Source organism: Pseudorasbora parva, chromosome 14, assembly GCF_024679245.1.
Source record: "Pseudorasbora parva isolate DD20220531a chromosome 14, ASM2467924v1, whole genome shotgun sequence".
NCBI classification, from domain to species: Eukaryota; Metazoa; Chordata; class Actinopteri; order Cypriniformes; family Gobionidae; genus Pseudorasbora; species Pseudorasbora parva.
This window is the reverse complement of record NC_090185.1, coordinates 29,065,369-29,090,407: the sequence shown is the minus strand read 5'-3', so window position 1 is coordinate 29,090,407 and position 25,039 is coordinate 29,065,369. Positions and strand designations below refer to the sequence as shown.

Here is a 25,039-nt window from a genome sequence, read left to right as displayed (position 1 = left end):
TCATGGCCAGCCCAATCTCCTGAAATGTTTTCCTTCACTTTAATTTTACCTGCACCAAGCTACCTTCAAAGCCAGGAAAGTGTGCTTTTAGATAAAAAATTTTACTCTGATAACCAGATACATTTACCAATATGTGAAGTGTATAACTAGTTTATATATATTTATTAGGGATGCACCGAATCCAGATTTTTGAGGTTCGGCCGAATATCGAATCCACTGGTTAAGATTCTGCCGAAACCGAAACCGAATACCGAATCCAACTCCCATCCTCAGTCCATTATCACAGTAAACACATTAATGAACAGCGTCCACAGCAGTGTATTTTAAATTTAATTTTAATTTTTTTTTTAAAAAAGGCAACATAATGCCAGAATGACTGTGCTGTATTCTGTCTGTAGATTCCTTCATGCACAACTCTTATTCTCTCGGATGGGAAGGTCGGTTCTTTTCCCGCGAAACGGTTCTTTCGGACAGTTCGTTTCATTGAACCGGTTAAAAAACCCGGATCACCGCCTCTTTTACGTCCTTACGTAATGGCGTCATTTCTATCATCCTGGCGGATGAAAATACATTCAAACACATTCATATAAAGTATTTCTAATCAAAACTTAGTATAGTAATAATTATTATTGTCATCATCATCATCTTGGATATGTTTTTTAATTCATGTTTTGCAAAAGCACTCCGTACAGCCACTGTCGTGCAAACACTGATATTTTACAAAGATTAAATAAACTTACATTGACATAACATAAACTTACACAAATCCTTGGTTCACCCGTGCTCATGTATTATCAGCATCCGTTTTCCGAGAGAAACAGCAGCCGTCCCACTCCGATATCTCCACTGCATATCCACTGCATATCACGCATGCAGTATCTTAGCTCATCGGTTTGAGCAAAACATGTCTCAGTTCAGTGAACTGTTGGAGTTACAACATATACTTCAAGATATTAGTTTATTTCTAGTCTGAGGGACTGTCACTCATGTCAGAAAGTGAGTAACTATAGTAACTTGTGGGATCAGCGCTGATTTGAGACGCGAACCGTTTAGAACGATTCAGTCCGATTTGGTGAACTGGGTCGACCGGATCACTAAAAAGATCCGGTTAAAAAGAACGATTCGTTCGCAAACCGGACATCCAGCGGCTATTGTTTAGGGTTCTTGCCACCGCGAGACAAATCGGCATTGCAAATTGAACATATAGCTCGACTTGAATTGCCTTCTTGTGACTGAAAGTACTGCCAAACAACACATTTTCTGTTCACGAGTTCCATGTTCACTTTCTCACAGCCTACTGCATTCGAACGGTCCACCTAGTAAACACGTTGCCATAATCAACCGCGGCATCATGTTCGACCAGTATCGCGTAGTGCAAGCGGGTTCGGTTTGGTGGAAAAAAAATTCTAAGGTTCGGCAGAAACCGAACCCAGTCAAAAAGCCCAATATTCGGCCGAATCCGAATCCTGGATTCGGTGCATCCCTAATATTTATACTATGGAGCTGTTCAATGCTTGAATCTGATTGGTTTGTTAATGTTTTTAAGGGCTGATTTGGCAGATCTTGACCACATTACAGTTCCATATCACTTCGCCAAATGATTTCAGTTATTTCAAGGTCCTTACAGCCTACAACAGAAAAAGAACAAAAACCCAAGAAAATAAATATAGGGTCCCACTTTATATTAGGTGGCCTTAACAACTATGTACTTACATTAAAAAAAAAATACAATTTACTTATTGTGTTCATATTGTGTTGCAAAACACTTTTGCTGATATTGAGGTGGGATACGGGTAAAATTAGGGACATGAGTGGTGCTGTGGGTAAGTTTAAGGGTTAGGTGTAAGGGAAGTGTCAACAGTGTAATTATACATGTAATTACAGAAATTAATTACAGATGTAATTACATGCAGGTACTTTTTAAAATGTAACTAAAAACATGTACACAATAAGTGCATTGTATCAAATGACTAATTTAAATGTTAGTCGATAGTAGGTTAAAGCAGCACTAGGTAACTTTTCAACCTTCATAATATATTTTTTAAGACTCTTGTGATGATAAATCGACTTAAAATAGGTTGAATGACATGTCTGCCATAGCCTGATGGGGTCTGTATCGTTTTTAATCGTACTTTTAAACTTCGGGTTTCGGGTAGTAACCCGAGAAAAAGAAAAGAACTACAAAATTCGACTGCTTTACGGCATATACGTCACTTCCACCAACACACACACTTCCTTACATTCAGACGTGCGAGCCCAACTTTGTTCGTCGGATAATATAGTCATGTCCGAAGCAGCAGAGACAAATAAGAAAGAAAAGGTTTTGTTGGAGGAAAGCAATAAGAGGAAATGAAAAAATTATGGGATTAAAGGCAGGACGAGGATCAAAATGTGACCAGGGTTTGCTCGTTGGCGTGAGCTGAAGGAGGCGTGCCCGACCAATGATGTCATGCTTGTTACGGTGAGCTACCACTCAAACATTGAACTGAAGTATCATATAGATTCTGTAAAACGGTAACCAGTAGACTACTATAATGACGCTGGCTTGTAAACGTGAGCATCGTGATTATTTGGCGTTTGAAAAAAATAAAACCCATGAAATTATATTCATATGACATGCTGAAACATGCCACTGACTGTAACGTTACCTGGGATGAAGACATTTCACACGCGACGCCAGAAGGACTCCTCTTGCAGTTTTCAGGGGAACTGTTAGTGCTGCACCGACCCGCGGGATGCTTTTATGAAGTTATTTGGCCCGCACCGCACCACTGTATATATTTTTACAACCCGCCCCGCACCCGCGACCATTAAATAGACATACGGGGTCCGCGGGTTATGAGACGACCGACGCATCACTAGTTCAGGGCTATCAGGGTTGTCATGTCAACAAATGCACGCGCGATGGCATCCCCTGTTGTAGGATGACAGCTTACGACAGTAGTTGAGGACATTATTTTTTCCTAACTGTAGGGGGACCCCGAGAGCAAAAGTAGCCAAGTGGGGCTTTAAGGCCACCTAATATAAAGTGGGTGCAAATATAGTAAATAATAGAATAAAAACAACAAATTATTTCCATGTTTTTTGCCACAAAATTACATTTTATTGAGCACATACTCTCTTTCTCCCGCTCTCTCTCCCACACATGACACAGCTCTGACGATTTGATCAGTAAAATAGTTTAGCATCTTAAAAGTTATATGACATTTGTGAGTGGCTCAAGCCTCCGTTACTATAGCTCTAAAATTAAGTTTTGGAATTAGCAACAGAGGCTTGGGATATGCGTAACAAATTAGTCATATACACAAAAGCCAAGACAAAAACCATGACAAATGCCTTTAATATTCATTTAGAGGAAACTATCCAGCAGTCGCTCACTTGAGAGCAAGTAACAGGGGTCGACAGAATTGATTCGCTGGATCACATGACAACTTTTTCAACAACTTTTTGTGACAACATGCCCCAATAGCGGCACCATAAGCTATATTAGGAAGCTGCTTTTATAGGCCAAATTGACTTTTCTGCTAAATGTATACAGTAAAATAAAACAAACTGAAACATTTAAACAACTGGAAATTATTATGTTGAATAAAAACTGTTATTAATAAACTGGGACATATAGCCCAGACTATGACTTCCCTGTCTGACGCTTCCCCCATTCCCTACCAAAAGCCTAATAAGTGAACACAAACAGATACTCATAGCTAGAAAAAAAATGCCAGCCACACATAGTAACTACTTGGAAGAATAATGTCAGAGTTCGTTACTCTGACTTCCTATTGGTTCTCTTCTGCTCTGCAACATACCTGGTATATAAAAGGCAGACTTTCTGGAAATGTAAGTTTATTGAACAAACGTGACGTAACTGACCGAAAACTGCGCTTGGAAAACTCCTTCAAGGTGGCACAGGTCTGTTTATTTCAAGGAAGATGGATATTGTTTCCAATTTCACAACGTAAGTTGTACAAAATATGGTGAGTGACTTTTTGCACTCCTCTTTTAATATGCCCTTGTATGCTGTTTATTTGTTGTCCATAGAAGAACTTTTGCAACTGCATTCAAGTCAGAGATAGATCAATACATCTATACTGAATTACTGAATCATACACACTATTATTGGTGATGTTAGGATCAATTCATTACGTTCAAAGGTTCACCTTATTTTTTATGTAATATCACACTATAGCAATTAAGTAAAATTGAATAAATTAATTTCCAGACAAAAAACTGTCAAGTTAATTCCTATATTTCTTATCCAACAACTAGATTCACGAGTTTACACTTACAAATAAGTTAGATGGAGTAAATGGTGTGCATATTTGGCTTGCTGTCTGAGGAGAGGGCTCCGGATTCGGTATTTGGCCTGAATGTCAAGGAATGTAGGTGAGTCGACTGTGTATATACTGCATATAGGCCTCCTCTAATGCTGATAGGATAGATGTATTGATTGCTGATGATGTGTTGATTGGATAGATTATTTAAACATGCTCCTTCAAAACTTTATTAATGAAACATAATGTGGTTTAGGGAAGACGAATTCTCCGCTGGTTCCCTCAAAATATTGTCCTATTGGTTTTTATAAAGGGGTTCCCTTTCAAAGTGGAACTCACATTGCAGATGGTGATTGGGGGAGCGCCTCCAGTATGAATGGTGTCTAATCCTGATTGGCCATCATTGGACAGTTACATCACATGCCACCTAGCTATAAAAGGGAGCCGAGAGGGCACATCCTTAGTTTTTATTGTCAGGGAAGCCATTTATCTTTATGAAAAGTGTGAAAAGCAAGCACGAGTGAGCGCAAGTTTATAAAGTGTGTCCCACCATGCGAGAGGTTCATCACACCCAATGTTCCTCGTGAATTGTGTGTGATGTGCCTCGGAGCTGAGCATGCACGGTCGGCTCTTAAAGGGGTTGGCTGTGCTCACTGTGATTCTTTAACAGTGAAGAAGCTCTACTCCCATCTCGCTCTGTTTTCGGAAGACGGGAGCCTGGTATCTGCACCCCGCGGCGATGGACCCGCGGCTGCCGAGATGACGCATCGTCTGCATGCGTGGTTCAGCTTTTGACAGGTCTTTCCCTTTCCTGATCCTCGTTTGGCAGTTCTGAAGTTCTCTCTGCCATTCCAGTAGGCCATTCACCCGCTTCTTCCAGTTTACCGGAGAGCATGATTCACGGCCAGTCTTGCTCCAAGAAGATAGACGACAGGAGTTGAGGCAGATGATATATCTGGACATTTGGTCCCCACAATGTAATATAAACCTGTACATAAACAATAAAAGCCCTTTAGCTTAAATTATATATTTTTATTGATTACTTTAATTTATTTTTTTAATTTAATTAATATATTACTATTATAATACCTCCCTCACATTCTACTAATTATTCTTCAAACCCTATTGAAAACCTCTGGTTCTCCTAAGAAATTCATTAGTACTATGATCTGGTCCTTATCTATTGGGATCATTAACCTTCTGGCTAAAAGCCTGTTTGGATAAGTGTGTATGAGCTCCACATTTGCCACCCCATTCAAAGCGTTCTAACTCCACTCCTGGTTTTCCCTTTTTTAGCTGCCTGCATACTAGTTTGAAACATTTATGAAGAACCTACTTTTTGACTTTTGCATCACTGTGCCTACAATACAAACATCCTACATGGTTGTTAAACATTAATAAATGAACTAAATATAATTATTGATGTTTCTGTTTCTGTTGGAGAAATGGGGGTTTACTGTGGATGTTTCTTGTCTGAAGAAGAGAGGCAGGCCATCGCCATAAATAAGGAAATCGACCGCATCCTTTCTGAGGAGAAGAAAATAAAACCTGAAGAATTCAAATTGCTTTTGTTAGGTGAGATGATTGTGTCAATTTTTTTATTTAGAAGTTTTATTTTAAAAATTATCCACTTAATCTCATTCATTTGAAGTCATTGTGTGCTTTTACTTTTGCACAAGATAGATTCCTCCCATAGAGACAGGAAGGGAAATATTGTGGGGAATTTATATGTGGAATTTGATCTCTAAAAGTGAAAGCAAACTTTGTCAGGGCATTAGAATTAGATATTTTTTTTTAAAATCATTTTTGGCTTGTTACATCATCTTTTGAAGGGACTTTCCTGATGTGTTTTAATCTCTGAAATGATTGGACCTGGCGATTCATAAAAATTAGTGTATGTATGACTGCAATCAGGTGGCATAGCTTCTAGATATGGTGTAGTGAATATATTATATGTATATATATATATATATATATATATATATATATATATATATATATATATATATATATATATATATATATATATATATATATTTATATATATATATATATATATATATATATATATATATATATATATATATATATATATATACAGTCTTGTTCAAAATAATAGCAGTACAATGTGACTAACCAGAATAATCAAGGTTTTTAGTATATTTTTTATTGCTATGTGGCAAACAAGTTACCAGTAGGTTCAGTAGATTGTCAGAAAACAAATGAGACCCAGCATTCATGATATGCACGCTCTTAAGGCTGTGCAATTGGGCAATTAGTTGAAAGGGGTGTGTTCAAAAAAATAGCAGTGTCTACCTTTGACTGTACAAACTCAAAACTATTTTGTACAAACATTTTTTTTTCTGGGATTTAGCAATCCTGTGAATCACTAAACTAATATTTAGTTACAGTTAGTTTATATTTATTATTTAGTTTAGCCACAGTTTTTTAAAACTGCTTGACATCTGTGTGGCATGGAGTCAACCAACTTGTGGCACCTCTCAGCTGTTATTCCACTCCATGATTCTTTAACAACATTCCACAATTCATTCACATTTCTTGGTTTTGCTTCAGAAACAGCATTTTTGATATCACCCCACAAGTTCTCAATTGGATTAAGGTCTGGAGATTGGGCTGGCCACTCCATAACATTAATTTTGTTGGTTTGGAACCAAGACTTTGCCCGTTTACTAGTGTGTTTTGGGTCATTGTCTTGTTGAAACAACCGTTTCAAGGGCATGTCCTCTTCAGCATAGGGCAACATAACCTCTTCAAGTATTTTAACATATGCAAACTGATCCATGATCCCTGGTATGCGATAAATAGGCCCAACACCATAGTAGGAGAAACATGCCCATATCATGATGCTTGCACCTCCATGCTTCACTGTCTTCACTGTGTACTGTGGCTTGAATTCAGAGTTTGGGGGTCGTCTCACAAACTGCCTGTGGCCCTTGGACCCAAAAAGAACAATTTTACTCTCATCAGTCCACAAAATGTTCCTCCATTTCTCTTTAGGCCAGTTGATGTGTTCTTTGGCACATTGTAACCTCTTCTGCACATGCCTTTTTTTTAACAGAGGGACTTTGCGGGGGATTCTTGAAAATAGATTAGCTTCACACAGACGTCTTCTAACTGTCACAGTACTTACAGGTAACTCCAGACTGTCTTTGATCATCCTGGAGGTGATCATTGGCTGAGCCTTTGCCATTCTGGTTATTCTTCTATCCATTTTGATGGTTGTCTTCCGTTTTCTTCCACGTCTCTCTGGTTTTGCTCTCCATTTTAAGGCATTGGAGATCATTTTAGCTGAACAGCCTATCATTTTTTGCACCTCTTTATAGGTTTTCCCCTCTCTAATCAACTTTTTAATCAAAGTACGCTGTTCTTCTGAACAATGTCTTGAACGACCCATTTTCCTCAGCTTTCAAATGCATGTTCAACAAGTGTTGGCTTCATCCTTAAATAGGGGCCACCTGATTCACACCTGTTTCTTCACAAAATTGATGACCTCAGTGATTGAATGCCACACTGCTATTTTTTTGAACACACCCCTTTCAACTAATTCAACTAATTGCCCAATTGCACAGCCTTAAGAGCGTGCATATCATGAATGCTGGGTCTCATTTGTTTTCTGAGAATCTACTGAACCTACTGGTAACTTGTTTGCCACGTAGCAATAAAAAATATACGAAAAACCTTGATTATTCTGGTTAGTCACATTGTACTGCTATTATTTTGAACAAGACTGTATATATTATATATATATATATATATATATATATATATATATATATATATATATATATATATATATATATATATATATATATAGTCAAAATTAAGTATGTGATCTGAGTTTGTCACACCACAGAAAAATGTGTTATTAACCACCCAGCCAAATTTAAATAATAATAAAAGTAAATAAAATAAGAGATCAAAATCTTGAAAAAAATGAGCAGTGTTCTCTGCTCTCAAACGCTGGGGGGGTGTCCGCTGGCTGCGCCGAAACCACCCCCACTCACGGGAAAGCTACCTCCGCTTCACTCAAATGCCATTCATGTTTGAGCCTCCAGTATTTTTTTACGGTCTATGCTCCAGAGCCAGAAACAAACTAAGGCCGGTTTCACACTGCACGCGTTAGCAGTAAGTAGCAGTGTTTTTTTCGGCGCCCATGTTAACAGATTAGAGCATTCACACCGTTTACTAATAATACTCACCGTTAATAATCACACAAATGATTAAACCCAGAGGCATATTAAAGTTACTTTTATCATGTAAACTACCTATACAATATGTTAAATGCATTTGTTTTTGGGACAGAGGGGAAAACGATCGCATTTACAGCATATATGATTCCCATCATAAATCACGAGAATGAGTGTCGGAGGAGAACAAGCCGCGGTTCATCTACGCGAGACGAACGCTGCCGGTGTGAATGCACAACAGCGCGCAGCTCCCGACTGCTCCTGCCCTGCCAACGCACTGCTTGCGCGTGCATTGTGAAACCGCCGTTAGAGGACATTGAAATTCTATAACCAACATCATCCCCCTTGATCGGCAACAGAATGGACGGACAATGGACGGGCTTTTTTCCTCTCCGTTTTATGCAATTTAGCTTGTTATGTAACTAGCATAAACGTAGCCAAATAAATTTAGGTTAGCAATACATGACATAGAATAAAGTGTATTTTGCCACTTTATAGTCACATATCAAACCAAAAGATATAATACAGATATTACAGATATAATATATACAGGTTTACAGGTATAATAGTTGAAATCACTTGTCTAAGGAATCATATTGATGTAATTTATATAAACAAAACAAAATCACTTTAGAGGGTTGCAGGATTTAGTTACTGTGGACTAATATAGCGTTACCTGCTGTAATTATAACACAAGCACACAAGGAAACTTACACTTATTGGTGGGCACGTAATGTTATTGCGGATGATGTCGGCACCGGCTGTCGGCGAGACGGGAGGATGAAGGTGGGAGATAGTCAGTTCAGCCCCAGTCATCAGTAACAGCGGATTATCAGTGAATCCAAGTTGTCTCCGACGAAAGTTTATTAAACTATCCTGTGTAAAATGATCACTACAGAGGCGGTTGTTGGTGGTGATCCTCAGCTCTCCATCAAAGTGGCTCTTCATAAAATGATATGATCGTTCTTGATATGTTCGTTTTTCAGATATTTAAATACTGACACCGATCTGTTTTGTAAGCTACATCCAGGTAACGCATTTCCGCGACGAAGGCATAGCTAGCTAGCAAACTGTAGGCTATAGTAACTAAGAGTACTTGTGATTGAGTGGCAAACTGATGTGAATGTGCTCTAGTTATGAGCCTCAGTGGCTACAGTGCGTCATCAACAGTAGGGGCGGGGCCAGGCTCAGAGGCTCCAGTGCGTCATCAAGCCACCCTTTTAGCCCCGTCTAGAAAATCCGGAGGACAGCAATGGTGAAAAACTGTTTAACGGTCTAACTCCTCAATTTAGTACTTCACAGTTCACAGTTTTTGCAATGTATTTTAGCAATACTTTTCTAAAATGTATAGTTTTTAGAATTTTTTCATATAATTGCCTTTACAGGGACTTAATTTTACGCAATTAACGCAAATAAATTACAGAAGTACGTGAAGCGGCGACATTAACGTAATTTGCATCACGCAGTCGATCAGTTGGGAGTTCACAGTCACACTGAGCATCTGCTCTGCACCTGTAACCCTGGAAGGAGGAAATTTCCATTCTAACTATTTAACCTGATTCTGCGTTTGTTATTTTACGATCACAACTGCGATTCTCTGTTTGAGTTTAAGCTATTAAACTCTGGGTAAGTGTTCAGTGATCCGGTCGTCTAATTAATTTAAACAGTCCCAAACCGTGCTAATAAAGAAGGCCAGGCTGATTAGGCTACATCAGAGAGAATAGAGACTCTCAGCGTGGTTTTAGTGCAGGGCTCTACATAGCGGCCATTTTGGCCGCATTTACGCCTGAAAATTACTGTGTGCGATTGTGAAATTTTTTTAGGTGCACCGGTGCGAGTGGCCGATCGATTCTCATGAATCTACAAACTACAACTCCCAAAATGCATCAACAATGAGAAACAATTAGGCTACGTTTCCGACTGCAATCAACTGCTTTTCATGCCTTCAGTCAGCAGAATAAGTGCAAAAACGTGTGCGACGGACGGACTACACGATTGTTTACAAAGTGATATGGGTCTGAAGAGGCAGCCGTGTGCACTTTAGCTACCAGACGCCTCGCGCTGATGATTTACAGCCAAATCAAAATTAACTGGAAATACCACATTTGGATTATCATAAACAAGCTCAGAAATGAACGGATGCTTGGGGCAAAAATGGCATCAAAAAATAATGTATTAATTAGACATGAAGAGTTTCGTTGCAAAACGAGATATATCCATTTTGAGAAATGTTGGTTATTTGACATTATTATTTAAGACATCAACAGTCAAGTTCATTCACAATTTTTTGTACATTAAACTATTACTTGAGCTCAGTGCAGGCCACGTACGCAATATTCTTCAAATCCAGGATATTTTTTATTTAATTTTATGTCCATAAATAGTTCATAAATAAGTCAAAAACCATGCCAAAGTGCAACATATTTATCTTAACATTGTCAAACATCTTAAATTAGTTTAAAAAAAAACAATACATCATAAATATATGGAATAGTATATACAAAGATTGATTGATAATAATACGATTTCGAGTTAGTTTTGGCCAGAACATACATAACATTTTTTTTTTTTTTTTTTTTGCAAAACGCTATATATCCACCATAGGCTATATTATTCTACTGTAATACCATTAAGAAAAGCTAGTGTGTGTGTGAGTGTGAGTGTGAGTGTGTGTGTGTGTGTGTGTGTGTGTGTGTGTGTGTGTGTGTGTGTGTGTGTGTGTGTGTGTGTGTGTGTGTGTGTGACACAGACCAACGTTACTCGCAGTCGCATGATGACCAAAATAAATCTTTGGATGTTTTCCCTCCCCTGAATGCCTTGCCCGTTTGGTCTTCTCCCTTTGATGATTTTCTTTAGATGCCTTCCTGACCAGCTCCAATCCGTCATCGAAATCCATAACGTTAAGCTTGACTCTGAAGCTTTGATTCTCTGACTGACAGACAGCTGTTGATCAGTGACGTAGCCTACGTGATTGACAGCTCGCCTACAGTATAAACAATTAAATGGTAAACCTTTTTTAGTAAGCCTATTGAATCCTCTTTTTAAAAATATGTTTTTTGTTTAGCTATTATCGTTAAATCACTGAGCAAACTCGGAGCACTTCACCGGCGGTGACTCTCTCCTCGCGTGACATCCTGAGCTCGCGCAGCATCCTGAACGTTCATTATCGCACTTTGTAAAGAAACTGGGCTGGTGGATATCGCGTTTTGTGAAAAAAAATTTTTTGTAGGAGGCTTAAAATTTACATTTTTAAATCTTATTAATGGCAGCAATTCACACATAGATTAAGGTACATCTAAACATGGCGTTTATTGCGTTTTGCAACTGAACTCTTCACATTTAGAAAGCCCTTGAGTTCTTGAGTTTAATCTTTATCACACATGCTGTTAAAAAAAATTACTAAATGTATAAAATGAGCGAGTATATCATGAAGATTTTTTTCCAAACCGTGTTTTTGTCTTTTCCTGAATCACTATGGTAGGCTACACATAAAACAAGTGTTTATATTCCCGCTGCAGATTAGCACCATATCTGCGCAACTCGCTATAGACACAAACAGAGAGAAGTAGATCCGGCTGCAATGAGATCTTCTAAGTAGATCTTCTGCAAGACGGTGGTTCTGTTTATGAAGCACCAGAGCACCAAAAGTCATGGCTTAATTGCTTTTGCTCCGAGTCTTGGTATGATTGCATATGTGACACTGATCTTGTACAAAAGTCCAATAGACAAGTTGATATTAAGTAACGTCTCCGTTACGTATATAACCCTCGCTCCCTGAGGAGGGAACGGAGACGTAATGTCAGTGACTGACGAATGGGGGTTTCGCCTAGAAGCCAATCATCTTCGAGATCTTAGAAAACATCCAATGGCAGTGCCAATGCCAAGGGCATGCGAGAATTGCATGCGTAACTACGCCTACCCACATGGGTATATAAGGAAGTAGCTGGCATGATTGCATTATGTTTACCTGCTGAGGAGCCAAGACCCCGACCTCTCGGCCGTTCCAGCGGTACAGCGGATGTGGCAGAGGGACGTTACGTCTCCATTCCCTCCTCAGGGAACGAGGGTTACATACGTAACCCGAGACATTCCCTTTCGCTCAGTCACTTCGAGTAATGGGGAATGGGGGTCCCAATGTAGACACGCCACTCAGCTGTCTTCCAGTGCCCTGTGCAAGCACGAGTGCCCTGGCGTAAGACTAGTACGGCCGAAGACCTCCACTTAACACAGGAGATACCAAGGTACACTGGGAGGCATATTCCAGGTGGAGATATGTGCCACAATGCCTACCCGTAGGGAGGACTTAGGAATACACATCTGACCCGCTAAGGGCTGCATACAACCCCAGGAGGTGGCAAGCTTGCCAAGGGAAGACACCTGCTCAAGGGAGGCTTACGGTGGAAATACACATGTGGGGGTCGCCCGGAGGGGGAACCATGCACATGGAGCACCTGGCCGGACACAAGTGTCTGGGTTGAATAGGGCAGACTTACTGGCGTCGGCCTCATCAGTGCTGGAGGAACTCAGGGCTTTCGGAGAAGCTCAGCTGAGAAGAATATCGCACGTATCAAATCCGTGGAGGGGAATGGCGAGCAAGCAAAGACACCTGAGCCAATCCATTACCGGCCACTTGTAGAGGAGAGTACATAGTCGGATACAGGCTCCACTCTGAGATTGTAGAATCTGGCGAATGTGTTTGGTGTTGCCCAGCCTGCAGCTCTGCATTTGTCTGTTAGCGGAGCACCATGCGCTAAAGCCCATGAGGAGGCCACACTCTGGGTGGAGTGTGCCCTAACCCCAAGGGGTTGCTGCTGCTGGCATGCCAAAACAATGGTGTCCACTATCCAGTGGGACAACCTTTGCTTTCAGAGAGCCTTCCCTTTCAGCTTCCCACCATAACAGACAAGAGCTCGTCTGAGGTCCTGAAACACCGCGTCCTGTCTACGTAAGCGCGAATGACGCGTACTGGACAGAGCAGTGCCAAGGCTGGGTCTGCCTCCTCCAAGAGCAGTGCTTGCAGGTTCACCACCTGGTCTCTGAATGGAGTGGTGGGAACCTTGGGCACATATCCAGGCCGAGATCTTAGGATCACGTGAGAGTCACTCGGCCCAAATTCCAGGCACGCTTCGTCAACTCAAAATGCCTGCCGGTCCCCTACCCTCTTGATGGAGGCCAATGTGGTCAGGAGCGCTATCTTCATAGACAAGAACTTAACATCTACTGACTGCAAGGCTCAAATGGGGCCCTCTGCAGTGCTTACTTACCGGTTTCCAGTCCAAGAGGTCATGTTAGGCGGCAATAGCGGCCACATAAACCTTCAGGGTGGAAGGAGACAGCCTTCAAACCAACCCTTCTTGGAGAAATGACAGCACCGATCCGATCAGGCATTTCCAGGGGTCTTCTTGGCAAGAAGAACACCAGCTGACGAAGAGGTTCCAGTTCAACGCATAGGCTTGTCTCGTGGACTCGGCCCTAGAGGAAGTGAAGGTAGCCACCAAGCCACAAGTAGCCACAAGGAGCAGGTTATGTTGGTAGCCTGTGCCAATACGGGGCGACCAACATAACCTGCTCCTTGTCCTCCCTTACCTTGCACAGAACACGTGCAAGAAGGCTCACTGGGGGAAACACAACTTGCGTAGGCCCTGTGGCCAGCTGTGCGCCAGTGTATCCGTGCCGAGCGTACCCTCGGTCAGGGAAAGTACAGGCTGCAATGGGACGAGTTGTGGGAGGCAAACAGATCTACCTGCGCGTCCCCGAACTGATCCCAGATCAGCTGGACCGACTGGGGATGGAGTCTCCACTCCCCAGGGATTGGCTGAAGCCGTGACAGCTCGTTGGCTGCACAGTTCAGGATCCCCGGGATATGGACAGCACGAAAGGACCTCAGGGACTTCTGACACCATAAAACGAGATGGCGGGCGAGTTGGGACAGGCGGCGGGAGCGTAGACTGCCCTGATGGTTGATGTACGCTATGACAGCCGTGTTGTCCATCCTAACTAGTTGGTTATGTTGGTTCTTTCAGCACACTACTTCCTCTTTTCAATACGTTTCCGGTGACTTCTCAGTGTAAACAATCTCTTCAAGGTAATAATAATACATATCAACACAATTACTTCCAAAGGAATGCTTTAAACTTAACTTTGTGTTATCTTCAGCCCAGTACTCTGTTTTGACTTTGCCCAGCCTGTAATATTCACCTCAATATGTCCCTCCAACCCATCGATCGCTCCATCTCGCCCACGGCGTTTGCCGGAATAAATTCACCCCTCCTTTTGCTGTTCTCCGGATGCCTTATTTATACGCCTCCTCTTCTCTGAATTGCCCAATCACCAATCGCCACATCCATTCACACACCTGTTCTTAATAATCCCCCATTTTGGTTGCCCGGAGTTACCCGAAATGGCTGCGTGTCTCATGGACAACGGTCCGGGCGGAACTATTTCCGCCATTTTAGGTTCCGCCGCATTAAGTCACTCCGTGACAAATGTATTTGATGGATTAGAAAGTACTCCTAAATTGTTGACTCTAAATTTTTTTATTAGGAGCACAAGTGCTTCTCAAGAAAAACGTTAGTGTAGAGCCCTGTTTTAGTGAATTGTTCATTTCATTGTGTGCTTTGCTTTAAAACACAAGCTTTGTCGTATTCTGCGATTGTTTCTGAAGAGCGCAGTTTTGGTGTCATACAGTAAGCGCGTGAGTCTGTTATATTGATGCAGAGAAGGTGTATGCGCACTTTCGATCAATGATCTCACGCAGCATTCATGTACATTTCAGTACATTTGCGTTGTTTCCACACACACTCAGAAAGGATAATGTTTGATTTGTCATGTGTGAACGTTAGTGATGACCGGTTTGCGAGCAAATTTTTTGTTTGAACTGGTTCACCAAATCGGACTGAACCGTTCCAAAAAGTTTGCATCTCTACTAAGCACTAATCCACACATTTCTAAAGTTTTCACATTTTGACGTATCTGACTCTCTCTCTGACTCGAAATGAACCAATTGGTTGATTTAGGAGTTTTTTGGCGTCTCTGTGTGGTTCTGATCGGTATCGCAGCTTGAGAGGTCTACATTAAAATGTCCATTTTACATAACATGTTTAAAATGAAAACAATCTTGTTGTTGTTGCTCTCTACACATACTATACACTGTGATGAATTCTGTAAAGGTTCTTAGTAATGTTTTTTTTTTTCATGGGTGTTTAAGTGTGTAAAATTTTTATATTAAATAGAATTATATGGACTCCTTATATTTGGTTATTTGGTTTCCTTTTGGAGGCTCAAATGATCATTAAAGCTTGCAGAAAATCCTTGAAGTTTTGTATACTGTTTACTTTGGTTATAGCAAATTATGACAATTAATGTGTTTAATAAGATAAATGGCGACTGCTTAATTTCATAGTAAATCGCACAACACGGATGCGAGATTTAAAAAAAATAATCTATTCACAGCCATATATTATATATATATATATATATATATATATATATATATATATATATATATATATATATATATATATATATATATATATAGAAATTGATCTAAATATACAGATATATATGTTTAGAGCAGTGTAAAGTTAAGTAAATCCCCATAAGTGCATTTATTTTCCATTCCTGTTTGCAGGTTTTTATTGCTGAAGCACATGCTTGTTTTGCTTTCATTTAGGTACAGCAGATAGCGGAAAGTCAACATTTATGAAGCAGATGAGGATTATTCATGGAAAGGGCTATACGGAACATGACAGGCGTTGCTTCGCTAAACTGATTATCCAGAATATCCTCGGAGATGTGTATTTTATAATAGACGCCATGAACACACTAAATATTCCCTACTCCAACCCACATAACAAGGTGATCAATCAACCAAGTGTTTTTGAAAGGACCTTTAGAGGCCTGAGATTAATTAGGGTCATTTTATATCAACAGTAATATCGTATACATTCAGTCAACAAGGTGGTGGGATTTGATAAATAAATGTTATTATAAAGGAATACATTTTGCTATTTTATTTAATGTTTTGCACCAATTTAAGAAATATTGTACGGGAATGTATTGTAAGTCTCCCCCACTTTAAAATTTACATTCCCATAATGGTCTCAGAACATTCCAAGGCAGTCGTGATGTGGACTTCTTTAAAGGGTTCTGGGATGTTTTTGGTGGCTCTTTATGAAACATTCAGGACGTTCTTTGGAGCATTTGGGGACCATATTTTATTTGGAAATGGGATGTTCCCAGAACATTCTCAGAACGTCCCTACTTCCTGGTGTCAAGGATATCGCCTGGTAATGTTCCTAGAATGTTCCGAGATGTTCATAATGTAAAGTTCTATTAAGGATTGGGGGACATTAGTTGGAGGACCTTCAGGGAACATTATGGATGTTCTGGGAATGTTTAGGGGATCATTACTATCGGAAGTACCCTCTACACTACATTCCCATAACATTTGCAGGACCTTTACTTTAGAGGATCAACCTAGAATGTTATTTTATGGTCCTATTTAGGTCCTTCCATCACATTTACTGAATGTTTTGCTGACCCTCATTTGCAAAGCAGTCCAATGTACATTCAGTAAATGTGAGGAAAGGACCTAAATAGGACAAAAAATAACATTCTAGGTTGGTCCCTTAAAGGTCCTGCAAATGGGAATATAGTGTAGAGACCACTGCACTGAACAAGATGTTTCAGCACAATCCCAAACTAAACATCGCCATCAAACTGAGAATGTTATGCTAACATCTCAAAAGTCCTCTTTGTAATGTTGCCATGTCACCATAAAATAAACTAAATGGAACGTCTCTCTAAAGTCATATTGGGAACGTAATTATATGACCAACAGAGGACCATTGGGAAATGTTCAGTTAACGTCCCAAATGTCCTCTTTGTAACATTGCTGTGTGACCATAAAATAACCAAAATGAAACGTCCACCTAAAGTCATATAAGGAACCTTGAACTGCGGCACTTTCATTACTAAAAGTGGATTGTTTTAGGAACGTCCCTAATGTTTTATAAAGGTTCAGGATTTTCATCATCTTAAGAGATCCTTTAGGGAATGCTGCGCAAGGTTGTGAGAACGTCCCCTTCTACAGTGTCATTGGGTCTTTGATATCCGTAGATTTATGCTCAGCAGTTGCAGCATCTGAACATACTTCAGAAAACACAGCTGCAGACAAATTATATAGAGGCTATTCATCACCTATGGGCAGACGAAGGCTTCAAGATGTGCTATGAACGGCGCGGGGAGTACATGCTATCAGACTCTACTAAGTAGTAAGTGTGTTTCACACAGATTCTGTCAATTCCCGTCTTTTACTGTTCAAATGCATCTTTGTCAATTTCCTCTTCACTTTTCCAATACCACAGACAATTCATGAGATGAATGTTATGCAAATTTGGCCTTCTTCATAAGCAATTCAATGGCACATGGCATGGTAAAATATTACCAATACTAACATGTATGTTTTTAAAGCTTTATTCATAACTTGGACCGCATCGCAGCCGAAGACTACATCCCTATAATACAAGATATCCTCCATGTGCGAGATCCCACCACTGGCATCATCGAGCATCGCATTTGTATAGAGAAGATCATTCTCAGGTACGGCAACGAAGAACCAAACCCCTTAAAAATGCAGGTTTTGCTGGCATTTAAAGAGACAGTTCACCCCAAATCTAGTCTTGGTGCAGATCAAACAGAAATGTAGGTGAGAGGACCAAACTTGATTTCTGGTCTGTCTGTCTTTACAGGTTCGTTGATGTCGGGGGTCATAGATCAGAGAGAAGGAGATGGATCCATTGTTTTAATGATGTGACATCGCTCATATTTGTAGCGTCTCTCAGCGAGTATGACCAATGTATGTTGGAGAGTAACAAGGAGGTAAATTTCTGCTTATCATCTTCCCTCTTTTGTTTCCAAAAGGAAGAGACAACCTGAATGAAAAGCAAATAATCTCAGTTTGTTTGTTTGTTTTACTACCATTTCAAAATGTCCTTGTATAATGGTTGGCAGTCCTCTTCTCTCCTCAGCTTGCTTTTTTTCCTACTTTGTTTTGGCAGCGAGCTAAACAGTAAAGGTCGTAGACAGAAGTCAGGGTCAAACTCTCTTTACAGAAGACCAATTTGTGAAACTGTAGCACAAATGAAGAATTATATTGAGAAAATACAAAGTCTCTTACAAAGTTTGCACTTATAACATAGCCCAAGACAATATGTGAGCACTGGAATTCAAGATGCATATAAATTGACTTTACATAACTTAGAATGTGACGTTAAAAGGAAAAAATCTAGCATCACAAAAAAATGCTGAGGAAGTGATGACAAATGTGACATATTTATCTTTTCTTCCTGATGCAATCAATCTCTCTATACGGTTTCCCTATTTTGAAAAGTCGTGGAAATGCAGTTTAGTTTGTTTTTGTTTTTTTACAATTAGAGCAAATCCAAATACAGAAATTTAATTTGTTTTCTCCCATTTCCTACTATGAAAAGTACTAAAGTTTACCTCTCTTTGGCTCCAGAACCGTATGAAAGAAAGCTTGGCTTTGTTCAACAAGATCATCCACTACCCATTGTTTGCTAAAACCTCTATCATCCTCTTCCTGAACAAAACGGACATCCTGGCCGAGAAGATTCAGTTCTCAGATCTAAAAGCATACTTTCCTGAATTTGAAGGTAGTTTGGTACATGTTAACTAAAGTTAAAGGCAGCATTATAATGTGTGTGTGAACTCTTGTTTGTCCTACCTGATTCCTCTTCCATTCTTTTTTCTTTGTGGTCTGGCGCCCCCTTCAGGCAAACGTCAGGATGTCGACGATGCCATGCTGTTCATCAGAAATTTATATACACAAAAAACAGTTTCCAACGAGACTAAGAACTCCAAAAACATATATTGTCACTTCATCTGCGCCATGGACACCACAAACACCCGTAAAATCTTCAACATCGTAAAAGACACTGTCCTCACCGGGGGCATAAATGAGTATAAAATGCTATAATGAGCCCCAGATACAGAGGCACTCGGCTTAAGAATGTATTGATATCAGTGCCAATCTGCATTCACAGACACTATTTTATCTTTTGTATAGTCATGCACTGAATCAGTGTTTTATTATTATTATTATTAAAGAATGCTTGAATCACATGTAATCAGTTTTAGTTTTCACTACACCTATTTGGCTGAAAAATAAAATTTACATCATACACTTAAATACTTTTGGGGGTCATTTTTTTTATTTCTTACTACACAGCTATTGTGCACTTTTCTGCTAATAAATCACCACAAACAGACACTAAACACTATGGAAATAGCTGCTCTTAGTTTAAAAACAAGTGTCAGTCACTTTAAACAGAACAGGGGCCAAAATAGAACCCTGAGGAACTCCAAAATGCAGGGTAAAGCTGGAAGAAAAACCTTCAAGACAAACAGAAAAAAAGTTCTGTCATCAAGATAGGATTTAGACCAATTAAGAGCACAACCTTTAAAGGGATAGTTCAACCAAAAATTTAAATTAGTCCATGATTTACTCACCCTCAAGTCATCCTAGGTGTATATGACATTCTTCTTTCATACAATCAGAGTTATATATAAAAAAAACTGTCCTGGCTCTTCCAGGCTTTATAATGGCAGTAAATGGCTGATTCTGTTTTGCAGTCCATAAAAGTGCATCTATCCATTATAAAAGTGTTCCATGTGGCTCCATGGGGTAAATAAAAGCCTTCCGAAAAGATGCGTTTCTGTAAGAAAAATATCAGTATTTTAAACTTTATAAACTAGAATAAATAGCTTCCAGCAGAAGGCCGTACGCAAGTCGATTTACAGGAAAAGAATAATCCCTGACCAATTGACGAACGCAGAAGCGCAAAGGATAGAGCAAAACAAAACACCGGTCACAAATTAGAAGTCTAAAACGCAAATTTTTAAAGAGAAATGTTAGAGGTTTTCAATATAAGAGAATAGAGGCTTGAGTTTGTCGCCCAGCCCTATTCGTTTAAACTGCGAGAGGCATCAAAACTTGCGAAACTGTTTGAATCTCGTTCAGCAAAATGAACAAATCTTTTCAAGTCAGAATTCATTCATTTCAACAGAATAGGATTAAAACGTCACATGTTAAATTCCCCAGCACATAACCGCAAACGGTGATCCCATTTGGAATAAAAAATTCATTATAAGCTAACGCAATGCAATAGGTCAAACTTTTAGAAATAAATTATGAATTGCTTAGCTGGGTCTTCATCAGGTTGTCAGCTGTTATTTCACCTCACCTCAGAATCGGAGTCGTTCTTTCTTTTGTCACTTCACATTTATCAGGTCTGTTCCCTGGAAAGATGAGTTCACCTCTCGTGTCTTCAGGTTTGCTATGATTCAGAAGACATTATAAAATATGACAGAAATAAAGGAGGAACTGGATTACAGACAAATCTAGTTTTGGTGCAGATGAAATAGATGTGGATAAGAAGACTAAACCTGATTCTTGGGCCAGTTGCATAAACATTGACAAAATGTGTCTTCAGTTAAACTCTACAGTAGTCAGATGAGATTAGTTTAACATGGGGAGGTGGGGGCAAAGTAATTTACCTCAACACGTCTGTAATATTAATGGCCAATTCGCACGGGATAAGACATCTCAGTAAAACTAGCAGAAGTGGGAGGAGTAACTCGCTTTACACACCACAGTAACCTCCTTGTCGTCATGTGCATATGACATTGCTTCCTGTTATCAAGCGAGCAAACACAATGTGTGTGTGTGTGTGTGTGTGTGTGTGTGTGTGTGTGTGTGTGTGTGTGTGTGTGTGTGTGTGTGTGTATATATATATATGTGAATCGATTTTAAAAAATCGAATTAATTACATACTCATCTAAATTAATCACATACATAATTTTTGCTGTGAAAATATATCAAATATTTAAATTAAAATGAATCAATGAATTAATAGCATTAGTTACAATAAAGTTCAAAGACTCTTTTATTACTATTTTCACTGTTCAAATATTGGCCATAACAATCAATAACATGACCTGGTATACTAAGTAAATAAATTAAAAAGTGCTTCAGGAAGAAGATGTATGTGTGCAGCTACAGTTGTATGTATGAATTTATGTATGCATATATGTATTTACAGTTTTTTCACTGTACATACAAGGAAACTGGTCTGCAGGATATGTGATCCATTTAGCAATGGAATTGCTGAGTCGTTCACTTACAGAGTTGCTAAATTTTCGTTTCAGTAGGTGCGTTTACATGGAGCATTGTAATCTGTTTAAAAGTTCAATGAAAATGCTTCATACAAACACCTCAATCAGAATAAAAATGCGAAATTGTAATCGGTCTGAGAGTGGTGGGTTGGGATAAACCAGGGGCGTCGCTAGACCCCTTTTACTGGGGCACATGCCCCAGTATAAATCTGCTGTGTCTCAGTAAAATGTCAAGCTTGAATTTAACATTTTATTATACTTGTCATTGTCAATGTATTTTAGATTGGATCTGTATGCAACGTAACCAAATTTAACGAAGTTTAACAGAAAACCGAAAACAAACTGATGCATACATGCACGCTTCCTAGCAACTGTGGCGCGCAGCAGTGTACACAGAAGTCCAGTAATAATCTTATTCTCAGAATAAGATTCTCAGATTCTCTCAGAACATTTTTGTTGTTGTTGTACGAAGCAGGGACAGGGAAGCAGAAAAGAGAGACGATGAGTTTGAGGGAGGTGGGACGATAAACAATCTACAAATACAGCCTGTAGCAAACTGGACGATAGTTTTACGTTTTGTTCTACAATGTACACTGCAGACAGTGCACACACTAGCCTTAGTTAGTTATTAAAAAACAAATGTAAAGTTTTCATCTAGGTGTCAGATATGATGCACACCTTTTACATTTTTGATATTTATTCAAATAAACTGTCAAGTCATGTATAAATATTGTGGTTTTCTCTTAGAATATTCATGCTCTTAAGTTTAGTTGTTGTCAAAAAATGACTGGTTTCTTGATATGTTGTAATTGTAAATTCTTGAAAAATATTTAATTAGTCATTATTTACATTGTGTAATGTAGAAGAATGCAAATCTGCAAAGTTCTCCCCAGTTGTGTTATTTCCATATACAGTAGTATGCCTGGTATGCCGTAAAACATGCTGAGAATGTTAAGTTTTCCATACAAATATTTATCTGTGGCGCTTGCCGCAATATCAACACTGACTGCCACAAATAGATAGATCAGAGCTTGATAAGGTTTTGTGTCCTCATCAAATAGACTGTTTGTTTGTGGTGCACAAAGAGAAGTGCACTATCAGCTCCGCATCTCGGTTAACAAATATCATCCAACTGCGGCCACAAATGGGCGTTATCGTGCTGGTGGTTACTGTTTTTGCAGACTGGAAAAAACACCCTTTCTTCTTCTCCTCTTCTGCTCAACTGCTAGCTGTCAACATCCAGATTAATATGTTCAACATTCGCTAGTTAGTTTTTCTCAAACAGAAGCTTCAAAATAAGATCTACCATCTTGCAACATGACATCATGACTTTGCATAAACATACACGGCACTTTCTAAAGCCAAGTGGTGTGTTATCTGTGCGCATTTTGAGCTATCCGAGTGTATGTCTACGGCGTGTGATTCCGCGTGAATCTCTATGCCTAAATGAGCCATCATCCCTGCATGTGATTCCGCGTATATGTCTACGCCGAAACAAACCATTATGTTTGTGTGTGTGTGTGTGTGTCAATGTAAATGGATTTATAAACGTACTAAATTATGTTTTTTGAAAATGTAAAAATGCTATTTCGTATCTGCACAGTTGTCCATTATCGCATTTTACTGTCACATGCCTGTCCTGTCTTGTGTACACATTTGGTGCTTCTGTCATTGTCTGATCCCTCCCCCATTGTTATCCAATAAGTGTTTGATTTCTCCCACCTGTGTTTCCTCATTCCCTGCCTCATTTGTTCCCTTTTATAAGCTCCTGGTGTTTGTCAGTCTTTGTGGTATCATTGTCTTGTCGACGTCTCCTGGTTCCCTGTGATCTCTGTTGGTTTGTTTAAGTTTGTATTTTTATTATTCTATTATGTGTTTTTCCCCCCTTTTGTTTTGAGTTTATGTTTTATTTTATAATAAGAGAAGAAGTAGTGTCAGGAAAGAAGAATGAGCCATTCGCTCAAAAAACAGACCTTGGCTGGACTATAGTCAGTGGTACTAATCCCTGTGTGGATTATGGTGATGTTATTGGAAGCAGCCACAGAGTCATAGTCAAAGAAGTGACACCCTCTGTGCAGTCACCAAACCCCTTACCAAATGAAGTCATGTACGTCTGTCGTACACAATTTAAAGAGCTAGTCGCACCACTAGATGTGATCAAAGTACTTTAATCCGATTTCAATGAACGCCACTTGGATGACTCTCACTTCTCCCAAGAGGATCTGCGTTTCATTCACATAATGGAGGAAGGAATAAAAATGAAAGCGAATGGTCACTGTGAGTTGCCTTTGCCCTTAAAGTAGGACAAACCAAATCTGCCAGACAATAAAATCTGTGCCGAACACAGACTCAGATGTCTAAAGAAAAGATTTGAGAAAGACACAATACTACAAAGACTACACAACAATCATGAATGAAACAATAACACATGGAGATGCAGAAAAAAGTTCCACTGGACGAACTGGACAAAAGCCCCTCCTGGTACATCCCTCACCATGGGGTCTATCACCCCCAGAAACCTGGCAAAATAAGAGTCGTGTTTGACTGCTCTGCAAAGTATAAAGGTGTGTCATTAAATGACTTTCTACTCACTGGACCAGAGCTGACCAATACCTTGGTAGGTGTTCTATGCCAGTTTCGTAAGGGTCAATTAGCGGTGATGTGTGACATAGAACGCATGTTTCATCAATTCCATGTCAAGCCAGAAGGACAAGACTACTTACGCTTTCTGTGGTGGGACAATGGGGACTTCTTTGAAAGTTTGAATTGAATGATGCTAACTACCAGTAGATTTCAAGACAGTTTACAAGTATTAAATCCACCATTTCTCAGACGCAAGTGTCACAGGGTATGGAGTATGTACCTATCTAAGAGCAACCAGCACAACAGGACAGATACACTGCGTCCTTGTCATGGCTAAGGCCAGAGTATCCCCCACAAAGGTAACTACGGTGCCAAGACTCAAGCTGTCCGCAGCAGTTGTAGTAGTACGCACAAGTGACATGCTCAGAGGAGAATTGGAGCTTGAAGATGCCCAAGAATTCTTCTAGACAGATTCAAACATTGTGTTTGGATACATCAGCAATGACTCAAAATGGTTTCATATCTTCGTAGCTAATCGCATACAGCGCATCAAGGAAAGTACAAGACCAACCCAGTGGAAATACGTGATGTCAGAAGACAATCCCGCTGACCATGCGTCACGAGGGCTTAATGCAAAAGAGCTCATTGCTTCCAATTGGTTTAGTGATCCAGAGTTTCTCTGGCAGGAAGAGCTTCCAAGCGGGGAGGTTAAGGTGAGAGAACTTGATGCCAAAGATCCAGAGGTGTGCAGGGTCATTGTGCACCAGACCTCAACCACAA

At 39.7% G+C, this 25,039-nt stretch overlaps 2 protein-coding genes across 3 annotated transcripts in view; one reads left to right on the top strand and one right to left on the bottom strand.

Annotated features, from left to right (window-relative positions):
- LOC137040512 (sodium channel subunit beta-4-like) overlaps positions 1 to 25,039 on the bottom strand; it is a 503,850-nt gene that overhangs the window by 218,855 nt on the left and 259,956 nt on the right. The gene's annotated exons all lie outside the window — the stretch shown is intronic.
- On the top strand, positions 3,019 to 19,639 carry LOC137040510 (guanine nucleotide-binding protein G(q) subunit alpha-like). 2 transcript variants are annotated; one of them, XM_067416179.1, is made up of 9 exons: positions 3,019 to 3,955; positions 4,267 to 4,383; positions 5,715 to 5,846; positions 16,152 to 16,336; positions 17,600 to 17,754; positions 17,954 to 18,082; positions 18,232 to 18,361; positions 19,002 to 19,155; positions 19,276 to 19,639. In XM_067416179.1, the coding sequence occupies exons 2-9, from the start codon at positions 4,368 to 4,370 to the stop codon at positions 19,476 to 19,478; spliced, it is 1,104 nt and encodes a 367-aa protein (XP_067272280.1). In that variant the 5' UTR covers positions 3,019 to 3,955; positions 4,267 to 4,367; the 3' UTR covers positions 19,479 to 19,639. The 2 variants fall into 2 exon arrangements, with proteins under 2 accessions (XP_067272280.1, XP_067272281.1); XM_067416180.1 differs by having other exon boundaries at positions 3,019 to 3,974.